General features: G+C 42.2%; 1 protein-coding gene across 15 annotated transcripts in view; it reads right to left on the bottom strand.

The window, feature by feature from the left end:
• Positions 1 to 12,227, bottom strand: part of LOC137098137 (disks large homolog 1-like) — a 100,607-nt gene that overhangs the window by 14,830 nt on the left and 73,550 nt on the right. For 9 of the 15 annotated variants that reach the window (XM_067474004.1, XM_067474006.1, XM_067474005.1 and 6 more), the window contains 8 exons: positions 9,102 to 9,197; positions 8,392 to 8,445; positions 7,131 to 7,181; positions 6,155 to 6,279; positions 3,919 to 4,088; positions 3,484 to 3,620; positions 3,079 to 3,223; positions 658 to 787 (listed from right to left, as the gene is read on the bottom strand). In XM_067474004.1, the coding sequence (XP_067330105.1) occupies positions 658 to 787; positions 3,079 to 3,223; positions 3,484 to 3,620; positions 3,919 to 4,088; positions 6,155 to 6,279; positions 7,131 to 7,181; positions 8,392 to 8,445; positions 9,102 to 9,197 (908 nt within the window). The remainder of the gene's footprint in view (positions 1 to 657; positions 788 to 3,078; positions 3,224 to 3,483; positions 3,621 to 3,918; positions 4,089 to 6,154; positions 6,280 to 7,130; positions 7,182 to 8,391; positions 8,446 to 9,101; positions 9,198 to 12,227) is intronic. The other 6 variants (XM_067474019.1, XM_067474018.1, XM_067474016.1 and 3 more) reach the window with 1 other exon arrangement.

Below are 12,227 nucleotides of genomic sequence, written 5' to 3'. Positions count from 1 at the left end.
GTTGGAGTGGAGTTGGAGTTTGGTGTTTCTGTTGATTGATGAACTTTCAGTCACTCCACTGCAGATTATTATATTTAGGTCTCTTTCCACACAGATTTTGAAGGGTCTGTGGGAGTCATGACATAAACCACTGTCCTGATGTAGAAGCCAAACACTTTTCACTTTCACGGCTCAGAGTAGAACTGGGAGAATAAGCTGTGCAGACATGGAAATCTCCGGAAAGATTACATACCTCATGTGACTTGGGATTTATTATTCAGGGCCACATATATGCAATTTCAGGGAAGCTGTGGAGTTCACCCAGTTCTCACACTTCAAATTCTTTCAGAAACTGTTTTATTGTTATTCCGAATAAACCATTCACTCAACAACCAGTGTTGGCCCCTTGTCATTGGCTTCTAGTGGAGTTTAAATCGTAGTTATTTCCTGTCTGACTCTACATCGTAAAGGCCCGAGTCTGCATCTGTTCATTTTTGTATCAAGGCAGAAAACTACAGTCTCTGCAGGCTTAAACCAGCAGAGCTTGACATTAACATTCATATCAACATAAATTAGAAAGTCACTAAAGATTTCAGAGTTCAAAAATTACTCCCCTCAAGGACTAAATACTCTTCTCAAGTTTGACAAAGTGTGTAGTGTAGATGTACATGTCCTCACCGGGTGACATCATCGTCCCCCATCATGCTCTTTGGGGTCGGGGAGTAGCATCCCGAGGATGCTGGTGGTGGATGAGGCTGGCCCAGGAAGTTTGGGGGGCTGATATGGTTCTCCATGTGCTGAGAGTATGCTGAGCCAGACAGAAAAGAAGGGTCAAAAAACTGAGTCCACTTTGTCAATGAAAAAGAAGTGTATGTTCTCACATGTAACAGAGTACATGAACGCTGTGGCTTTCAGATGTAAAAACACTTATTTATTGCATATGCAAAAGTGATAAAGTGAATAAAATCACAAATGAAAACTAATGTTGGTCTTCTGATGGAACAGACACATCATAAACCCTGCGAGTGTTTAAAACTGAAACTAAAAAACAAAAACGCAAAACTGAAAAGTCAATATAGAATAAATAAGTCCAGGCAGGAACTTTTAAGCTGAGAAACCAGGAAAATCAGCCTGCTGTGTGCTAGGAGCAATAGAGGCTGTGGTGTCACATCACAGTGTTTATCCACACACCACAGGTGGAGCAGCCCATAGCCGAAGGTGATGGTCAGAGCAAACTCCACCGCTTGTCCGTCTGCCCTCACCAGCTGCCCATAGTTACAAGACAGGGGTGACTTCATTCAGCTGTGTTTCCTGAAACTGTGATCCACTGAATTCCCAGTAAACTCTGTGTTCTTTAATCGGTGCTAATGCCTCATCCATTTTACTAAGGACACATCCTACATTCCCAATAACGATGGAGATATAGATTATAACACTTCAGATTTTCTTAGCACTCAAATCCATCTTAGCACATCCTCTTCCTTAGTTCATTGTAGATTTCAGGTCTCTCTAATTGCAGGACTAACAGCTGTTGTCATGTGCAAACCATTGTAAAGCGTTTCTCCCCAATGCAGTCACTACCCCAACAAAACACCACAAAGAAGCAAAAAGAAATAATCCAATCTGTCCAAATGGTGCATATGATAACAAGAGCAGGGGTGATGTGATGGGATGGTCGGCTGCAACACCCCAACAACTACTTCCTCTGTTTTTCTTCCCAATGTGTGTGGTTGCTTGTGCACTTAACAAAATTATTTCTCATTCATCAGCTGTCAAATCCTGTCACTGTACATATTGCAGAACCTCGCCCTGTTACTTGGTGCCATTGCCTGAACACATTGGCAGCAGCTTGTGATGCAGCTCAGTGCTCGTTGATTGGATTTCCAGTTCGTCCTTCATGCATCTCCACATTAGCAGAACGGTGGGTGGTGCTAATAACCCAGAGGTTACAACAAGAGGGAGAAGAGGAAGAGGAGGGGACGATAATGTGCAGGGGTTGAATCTAAAGAGGATCTTTAGAGATGAAGGATCCTAAGGAAAATTACTTTATGGCACTTGATTTACTGATTCAGCAAGCTGTGAGTATAAATGACACCATGTTTACATCATCTCTAAAACAAAGATCAACATCATCCTAAAAATCCCATATTTTTATTTTCTTATGTGTTTGTTCACTGTGCTAAACTAAAATAGCTAATTTACAAATTTACGTGCGTTTCTGAGATTTTTTCCCTAATTATGTCCCAACATAATTAGGGAAAAGATGTATTGTTATTTGCATCTTGTACCGTTTACAGCCATCTTCAGCCTGTTTAATCCATTCAGTGACCCATCATTCCCTCACTGTCTCCTGGTCAGACCCTGGACTCATCAGTCCATGATCAGTTTGTCCTTTAACGTCTCCACATTAACACTGAGCCTTGTTGGGAACAGATCTAGAGTCCCAGATCTGAATGTGTCTGAGAACGGTTCTGCTTCATGTCGACTCTTCAAAGTGAAAACATCACCATCACACGCTCTGTGGTCCCTGATGAATTCATAACTAAATAGAGGTCAAAGAAAGTCAACCAGACCACATCTAAATAATCTGAAAGATCAGAAACCACAAGGATCAACCAAAGGCTGATCACATCCCTGTTGTCCTGGGGTGAGGACACGGTGAAGCTTAACTTACTTTAAAATGACACAAATGTGTTTGAGATCTTGACCTAGTTTGAGCCTCTCAAATACAATTCACCTTAAAATGAAATAAAACTTTATAAAATTGATTGTCTGCACTTGACCAGGTTATTTATGAATCAGGACAGTTGCCAAATGACAAATTCAGAAAATACAACATGAATTGACTTTCATCTGTGACTCGAATGTAGTTAATTAAAAATATTTAGCTTAAAGTTATGGGTATGAAGGTATTTGGTTTCAGAAAAAAAGAGAAACAGACAAGTGGACCCTTGTGATGATGACGATTTACTCAAAAAGATGGATTCTTTCAGCTTTGTTGTGCAGGGTGTGACAATGTAAATGCCTGCTGATGGAGAATCTCCACCAACACTCAGTTCTGGTTGTGCTTCTGTTTAAAAAATAAAAGTCATCACTCACAGTTGGTGAGGTCGGGCGGAGCAAAGCTGTCGTTCATGAAGACACTGTTGGGTTTAGCCACTTTCAAGTAGACCACGTCAGGGGTGTTTTTCAAGGCAGTGACGGCGTGTTCGTGGGTCACCTCCTCCAGGCAAGCACTGTTCACCTAAACACAGAGGACGCAGGACCAGGGCTGAGACTAAAGCCCGGAATCTAATAACAGTCTTTAAAAAGACTTTATGTCAAGTTGTTAAAAAGTCTATTTTAGACCAACATACATTTTAGCAACGTCTTGGAAGAGTTAATATTCTTAAAGAGACAGTGTTTTCAGTCTCACGTGTTCCACAGCTGAGCCTACTTTTGTCGTCAGAGTGTGAACATTTAAGGTAGAATCCGTTAACAAGATGTATTTTGTACTGTGCTTACAGCAAGCAGTTTGTCTCCGATCTGAAGCCTCCCATCTTTATGTGCAGCTCCTCCTTCAATGATCTTGGTAACATAGATGCTGTTGTCACCTGGGATGTGCTGGTTCCCCACCCCACCAGCTATACTGAAGCCGAGACCTGCCAGGATACACACAATGACACTGCATCCATCATACTTACATAAAAACTAACACTTCAGGGGGCTTTGGTGAAATTCGGAGGTTTTGTTCTTGAGCATGGCGTCTTTACTGAATGTTTATTAAGCCCAGAGAATTTACTAAAGCTAATCAGCAAGCTGAGACAATCCAGCATCCAGCAGAGCATCAACACCACCGGTACAGTTTCCATGAGGAGCTACAAGATGCTAAACACGAGACAGACAAAACTGGAACAACCCTCGACTAGTTCCACTGCTTGTTGACTGAACATGTGTTACCTTTAGGTCCCTTCACTAGTTTGATCTCCATCACTTTCTCAGAGACGGGTTTCCTCCTGCGGATGTAGAGTCGGACGAGGGAGCCGGCCTCCTTTAGAGCCTCCACGGCTCGGCTGTGAGTCACGTCCCGAACATCGACCTCGTTAACTCTCAGGATGACATCATTCACCCTACAAGACACACAGCTTGCTTTGAGTCAACCTGAAGACTCTAAATGAGGTCAGGCCAGGTTTCCACCAACACAGAATTAGCTCACTTCTGCTTCCTGAACTAAATTTAGAAATAATCACAAAGAAGAAAAGGATATGTTCTTCAGGTGTTCTTAGATACAGAAAAGTAAAAATATATAAAAAAAATTTATTAGTAAGGCATCACAGTGGTTTGGTCCTCATCAGAACAACATTATTACTACACTATTTTAATACAAATATTGTAGTTCACTGAGAAAAAAAAATCTCTGTCCATTTAAACAGGTTTCTAAATCTAATTCTCCAAACTTACTAGACTTCATTTTGTGTAAGATTTCACAATCAGACACCAGATTAGCCATTAGCATCTGCCATTAGCGTTTTGGTGTGAAGTAACATTGTTGTGCAGCAGAAAAGGATCCACTCTGTGTAATTACATCCTTTTGTGTTTCAATAAGAGAATAAAGGAAAAGCACAGTGATCTAACCTCAAGTTTGACAAACTCAGTCCAATCATTTTTGTCTTTCTGGGGGAAATTCTTTTTTCTCATCATCTGTTTGTTTGTTTGTAACTGACCTGAGTTTTCAGTCGGTTGAACCTCAAACCAGGTTCATGTCAGCAGCAACCTGATATTGAGACAGAGCTGGGCTTCATCCCACAACCCATCATCATCACCAGCACCACCATCTAGATGTGGTGAGTCAGACTTTCACTGTTACATTATAAATGAGGCAGAGAAAGGCATCGCAACACTCCTGGGGGGGTTGTGGTTAACAGACACCAGCTTTTACTGCAGAAGACTAAACTGTTTTGAAGCATCTTAGTTAAACCAGCAGTGACTGATAGGTTTACTTCAAACAGTCTAATTCTAGCAGCTACACTGAAATATGAAGATTCATGTGAAGCTGTGTCCACCTGATGAATCCAAGTCCAGTATTTGAAATGTTTAGCTCTGTTTTTCACCTACACCTCCTCCTGAGAGAAATATCTGCTCTTCTGCTGCTCCACCTGGTTCACTAGCTGCTCTCTGACTGTGTCAGTCTGCTGTCAGCTGCTAAGTAAGAAGAGGCTTCTCAGCTTTTTCAACATCAAGTTGCAGCTGAAATTAAGGCTATGAGACCATTAATGTCAAAGACTATTAAGTCAAATTTAAATTGTTTTCTTAAAGTAGGACCATTTATCCACGGTCCCGGCTATGTGTCGAAGTGTCTCTGGGCAGGATACTGAACCCCTAACAGCCCATTCCCCCCCCCCAGCTGTGCAGTAACGGTCCAAGCCCGGTAGAGATTGGGGAGGGTTGCGTCATGAAGGGCATCCGGTAAAAACTGTGCCAAATCATCATGCAGACAAAGATCCGCTGTGGTGACACTGAACTCACAGGATAAGCCAAAAGGACAAAAAAAAAGAAAAGTAGGACCATGTATGTCATTTAAAGCAGCTTAAAAGGTAGATTCATGATAAGATTTTATCATAAATGTCTTATTGTGTGATCGTCCGGGGTCAGGTCAGATTTAAAATCCCAACCAGACCTCAGTTTTCACTACAAATATGAAACAACAACAATGTGAACACTGAAAGGCTGGATTCACACTGCTCAAGTTTATACTCTCTTACTCTGCTTACTTAAACTGTGTGGAGCAGCATATGCACATGTCGCCACATCAGGACTGACAGGGTTGACATTGTTGTGTACGCAAACAACGGTCTGTTTTCATCTAAAGGCCTGACCAGATATAAGGGCTGGAAGATTAGAATTTTGCTATATGCTCTATAGTGCACACACATCATTGGACCTTAAAAAACAAACAAACAAAAAAAAGAACAGAAAATGTTGGTAATATGGCTCATAGACTTTCCTGACTTTTTCTTCCTTTCTGTTTCATTTGTGTGTCACATCAGACTGACAGCATGGTGAGAAGACAGACTCAATAAATAAAATTCATAACATTTGTGGTGGAAAGTGACTTCTTCCGATTTCTACAGAGTACTATTAACTTCATGTTAACTAGTTGAACTTAACGTGTGCGTACATCCTCTGTTTGTCTCACCTGAGCCGTCCATCCTGGGCGGCAGCTCCTCCAGGTATGACTTTGGTGATGAAAATACTGGGGTCTTCACCGATGTGGGGGTTGTCTGTGCCACCTGCGATGCTGAAGCCCAGCCCCGAGTTTCCCTGAATATCAAACATAATGAATAAAGACATTAAAGGATCTATACTTTACTTCGTGGTTGTCTCACCACTGTGTGACAGTCTAACTTCTAAAGATGTAAAGGTTTAAAAAAGCCTTACAAATAAAGACTCAGGAACTGGTGGAGGAAGTGATGCGTTTGCTGAGGATTATTTTCAAATGATGCACATTTGGACCAAGTCTGAATAAAATGTATATTTTTGTTCAATGCAATGAGAGAACATGTCAATCAATGCAACCGCGTGGATCATTTGTGGCTTTCATGCACACAATATTATTAGACACATTTAATGTTAGGATTTCATGACTATAGATGCTTTTTAGAAATTAACAATGTTTTTAACACCTACGTGAAAAAATATTTTAGTCAATGCTGTGAAACGTATAATAATTATGTTCCTGCCTACAGACAGAATAACTGTAGTTCCTGTGGGACTCGCTTAAGAATTTGCACTTGAAGAAGCACAGCTGAATTAGGATGAAAAAACAGGATGAGGTAATAAAACACAGCTGCATTAAAAAGAAAGTATGTATTTGTTTGACCAGACACACAAAACATTAGTTATGATTATGATTAATTATGTCTTAACTGCAGGTTTTGCAGAGACACAAGTTGGTTCTGAGATGTGGAAAGTACTGAAGTACATAAAAGAAGTATGTCAATGTCGAATTAACAGTATCCGTTGCCAGGAGTCAGACGATGACTCCTCTGAGTTATGATCTACGGATGGTTTATGTGGCTCATAAAGATGTACAAGAGCTGCATTGGCTCCATCTGCTGACAAATGTTCGTGATTCAGAAAGAAGTAACAAGGACGGCTGCTCGTCGTCTTACCCGCTCCAGTGTGATCTCCTCGTACTCGTAGTCAGCCTCCGTCCCATTCACCTGCAACCATACAACATCTATCAGAGACCAGGAGTCCACTACCTGTCAGGTGATGTTACACATCAACAGGTTTCTCTTTCAGACTGAAAATCTAAACGCATCACTGCATGCCATGTGACAATGTTCTCATTCGCTTTGATCCGTCACTTAGGGCACCATGATCTGTAATTTGCTTTTTTTTGTTTTGTTTTGTTTTTACAAATATCTTTATGATAAATGCATTTAATAGATTAATCCACAATTTCAAAGGTATTAGTTTTAATATTAATAAAACTATTTTCTGACTCGTGACCGAATAAAGTTTTCAAGGATCAGAGTAAGAAGCTTTTTCAGAACTCGTTTTTTTTCCCACAGTCATGTCCACACCGAGCTGGCAGAGACAACGCAGGATCTCACGGACAGCAGCCAACATCTCGATCATCACAGAGCCAATCACTGGACCGGCAGCTGCTTAGGCTCAATTTAATTTAGACGGGTCTGACGCCAGGAAGAAGTCTGACAAGGACAGGACGGACAGTCGCAGGAAGCACATGACTCTGCAGGAACCTCCTGAGTCTATATTTAACTTGTTGGATTTTTTCATTTTTCTTCAGCACAGAATTAGTTAGTCTGTTATTCATTACAGCATTATAATCTTCAATCACTAATATGATTATAGCTTAAGCTTCAAAAGTCACTATCATTCATCATTTCTTACTATTAGGTCCCTCAAAGAATCTGCAATGTTTTAATCACAATTCATGCATAGTCCACCACTCAGTGGATTCTGCACAGCCTTGGAATTCAGTGCAAGTAATGTAACAGTGCACAGTTTCGGCAAATTTGGCCTATTGTATGTACTGTCCCTGAAAGCGTCGCAGCCAGCACACTAGATGTGTTGCTTCTTAACATAAAACCCATACACAAAGTCAAATGAGGAGGAGTGAATTAAGAAAACTGTTTAGGTTTGGTTTTACAAAAGAGGTTTGTTGTATACTGTATTGTAAAAATGTAACTGCCTCCACAACAACTTCTGTGTCTGCTGAGAATTACGGGAGAAATACATCAACATCTGCTGACTTATTGGAGCAAAACAATCCTCTAATATTTAATAAACACTGACATGAAGCAAAACGACAATTTAGTTTGTCAGACTGATGATTCATGTAAAAGCAACTGTGATGTACAGAGCAAAGTATTTCAATGACACTGGTATTTCATTTGAACTCACATATGGAGGCGTGTCCAGGCTGTCCGTGTTGACCACCACAGGGGGAGGATTGGCCTGAGGATTAAAGACAGCGTCAGAAGAAGCATCTACGGTGAAATGTCAAAAATATCAATCATACCATCTACACAACGTTCCATAAACACAACATGCTGAACCCAAGCTATTCGATGAGCAGCAGCTAAAAGGCAGCATTGACATTACAGACTTATTCTCCCCATGATGCTACAGACCCACTAAGGATAAAACAGGAAGCAGGTGGATTTGAGTAGAGATTAGTGAGGTCACAGCGATACGTACATGGTGGCATTTCACACTGCATAAGATGCAATTCTGAAGCATGAAGCCTGAAATCAATCAAACCGTGCAGGATGGAGAAGCTGCTCCTTCACCTCCTCTTCCTCTAGCTTCAAAGCCAACCTCTGCTTAGCTCATTCACTCACTCGCTCTCTGAGCATCTGCCTCAATCCCTCGCTCACTTTCTGCCCGGGAGGAGCCAGATGGGCTCTTTAAAGTCAAATGAGGGAAGTGTGGCATATCTCCCACCGCTCCTATCTCTAATCTGCTCACTTCATCAGGGCCACAGCTGGACGGCAGACATGGAACCAAAATCTATACACTGACAGCGACAGAAGGACGAGCAGCCAAACAAAAGATAAATCTATAGATGGATGGCAGAGAGAAAAGTGGAGGAATATGGAGAAAAAAAAAACCTGTGACGTCGGCGGGATGATGGTGGTCTCAGCTGGGATTGGTGAGATTGGGATCACAGGGATTATAGGAGAGGAAGGCGGGGCTGCGTCAGCCTGCTGAACAATAGCATGGTGAGGGGTCAGAGGTTAGACAAACATAGTGCAGCACAGATGAAAATCAGGAGGAGGATGGACAGAAGGACGAGCATGTGCATGTGGATGTTGTCGACAGGTTTGGCTGTTTAAGGTAGGGGTTGACACCACGGACAGGCCCACAGGGTGTCGGGGAGGTCGGCCAATCACAGGAGGACGTTAAGTGATTGACAGATTACCTGACACTTGTGCTTTTTGGACAGTCCCGATGTGGCAAATACTGCCCATCTGCTGCTCTGAGGAGATTACAGCTGTACAACTATATGACCTGGGTCTCAGAGTGTGTGTGTGTGTGTGTGTGTGTGTGTGTGTGTGTGTGTGTGTGTGTGTGTGTGTGTGTGTGTGTGTGTGTGTGTTAAATCCCCCTTCCCTCGGTACAGTCACTGCAGGAGGTGGACGTCCTTTTTGTGATTATTGAATTGCAGCATAAAGTCTGACAGTAAAGTCAGAAGGTCAAAGGACACGTTAAACACCAGTGAGATGTGGCAGCAGGTAGAGTCGTGCTGTTTATAGTAAAATCACAGCTTCAGATACTATTAAAAAATAAGATCCTCACTCACGTCATAGGTCTGATCCAAAGGTTCCTTCATTTCTCAGCCCCTGGGTGGGTGACTGGCAATTCCTATTGTTCATGCTCAAACTGATACAATAGTGACACATTTTACTGTTGTAGCTACTTAAGGTGGAGATCAAATATTCATATAAATATTTCAATATTTATATGAATATTTTTCACTTATAATTGGATGGAATGTAATGGAATAACTTTCCAAAGGGTCATCGGGTAATCCAGATTTCTTTTCTTCATCTCAAGTTCTGCTGCTTTTGTTAAAATGACAACAACTGATTTAATGTTCACATGTGCTATAAGCATCAGACAAATGTAGTAAATTATCCATGCTACTTGTAATGATGAAAGAATGTTTGCAGATCAAAGCTCAAAGCATTTATTGCCATGTGCACAGTGAGGAAAACGTGTTTCCCTGTACAATGAAAATATACTTTGCTGGCCACAGTGAGTGCGTAATACAAGCAGTTAAAAGAAAAAGTATAAAGTCTATATAAAGATATATGCAATAATGACTTATGTGCAACAGACATGAATCTTCCAAGTAGTAACTATGGTGGAAAATGTGCTAATTAAACGGTGCCAGATGTTATTGGTTAGTGACAGAAAAATCTACACTGACAAAGTGTGCAGGTTGAGTTGAAGAAGAAACCACAGATTTGCAAATTGAGATAGAGCTTCAGTCCAGCTGCTCTGTGGGACGGATGAGGCCAGTCTGTGTCCTCTGGCTACCTGTTCAGGAGTCTCATAGCTGAGGGGAAGAAGGAGTTACTTAATCTGGAGGTTCCGGATTTTACACTTATGTACCTTCGGGCCGAGGGTAGGAGTTGGGGGATGGGTGGGGTCCTTGAGGATGGAAGTTGCTCTCATGTGGACTATTGTGCTTGCACAGAGTGGAGTGGAGTGGAGTGGAGTCCTGGTGATCTTCACCTCTTTCTGCAGGCAACATGGCAAACTTCCTCAGTCTCCTCAGGAAGTGCTTTGTTAATCAGCAGGGTGGTGTTGAGTGTCCAGGTGAGGCCCCCACTAATGTGGATGTATTTGAAGCTGCTCACCCTGTGCACTTCAAGCTCTCGGATAAACAGTGGCTGATGAGTTCTCCTCTCCTTCCTCGGGTCCACTTGTCTCCTTCACCTCGTCTGTGTGAGGGGTGAGGTTGATGTCCTCACACCATGTTATCAGACTGTAGTGCACCCGAACCACGCGGTGATGCAGCTGGTCAAGATGCCCGCCAGTGATCCGTCCAATCACTGCGGTGTTGTCGGCAAACTTCAGGATGATGTTGTCCTTGTGGGAGGCGACACAGTCATGTGTGAACACTGTGTAGAGGATGGGGTGTGGGGTGCCATGCAACGGTGGTTGTTGAGTTCCTATTTCCAAGCCTGACAGACTTCCACCTACCAGTCAGGAGGTCTAGGAGCCCGTCACAGAGCGTGGGGTGTAGTCAAGTGTAAGCAGTTTGTGGGTGAGTGTGGGGAAGGACTGTGTTGCATGCGGAGCTGTAGTTGATAAAGAGCATCCTGATGTTGTTGTTCTTATCTTCCATGTAGTAGCTAAATTTGCATTCATTAAGAGGGTCTGGTGGCTCAGTAGTAAAGCATTGGGTTGGGATTCAGAAGGCTGCGGGTTCGAAATCCCATCCCACTGGGTGTGGCGCTGCCCAGCCATCATGAGCCAACCTGGTGCCGGTCCCGAGCCCGGATAAAATCGGAGGGTTGCAACAAAAAGGGCATCCAGCGTAAAAACTGCTGAAACGGCTTTGGGCTTTAATATATAGCCTAAGGATGCGGTTTGCATCCCCATATAAGAGTCAAACCTTTGCACCTAACACTAAAGTAGACAGTGGTAGAAAAGTGGTACAAGTACTCTGCAAGGTCAATGCACACTCACCAAGCACACTGTTACAGAAATCTGAAAGTTTTTTGTAAAAATCAGAGATATTCTAAATATTATGAACCACTGCTGTGCAAGTTAGAAGTGCAATGATGAACAATGTGTTTTGTTCATCATGTTGGCACAGTGATCACAGAGTTCATTAGAAAGATTCCCTCTCATAGCATTGACCCACAAGCTCAAGGACAAATTCACCATGTTCTGGAACACACTGGAATAGAGTGCGCACAAACTTTGTGGACTTTCCTTGATTGAAATCTCTTTCAAGGGCGAAGTAGTACATGATCTGTGACGGTGTGGTATAATGTGACACCCTATCACACATTTCTGATTCTGGCACGATTCACAACCGTTTTATTTCAACTTGAAGCAAAATTATGAGAACTGTGTCAATTCAATTCAACTCAAATTTAACTATAGCGCCAATTCACAACAAAGTCATCTCAGGGCACTTTACAGAACAAAGTCAAGATTATAAAGATGTATAAACAGAACCCAACAATTCCCCCTGGAGCAAGCCATAGGCAACAGTG

This window comes from Channa argus, chromosome 14 (genome assembly GCF_033026475.1).
Source record: "Channa argus isolate prfri chromosome 14, Channa argus male v1.0, whole genome shotgun sequence".
NCBI classification, from domain to species: Eukaryota; Metazoa; Chordata; class Actinopteri; order Anabantiformes; family Channidae; genus Channa; species Channa argus.
Note: the sequence above shows the minus strand (reverse complement) of the source record. Positions and strands in the feature narration are given on the sequence as shown.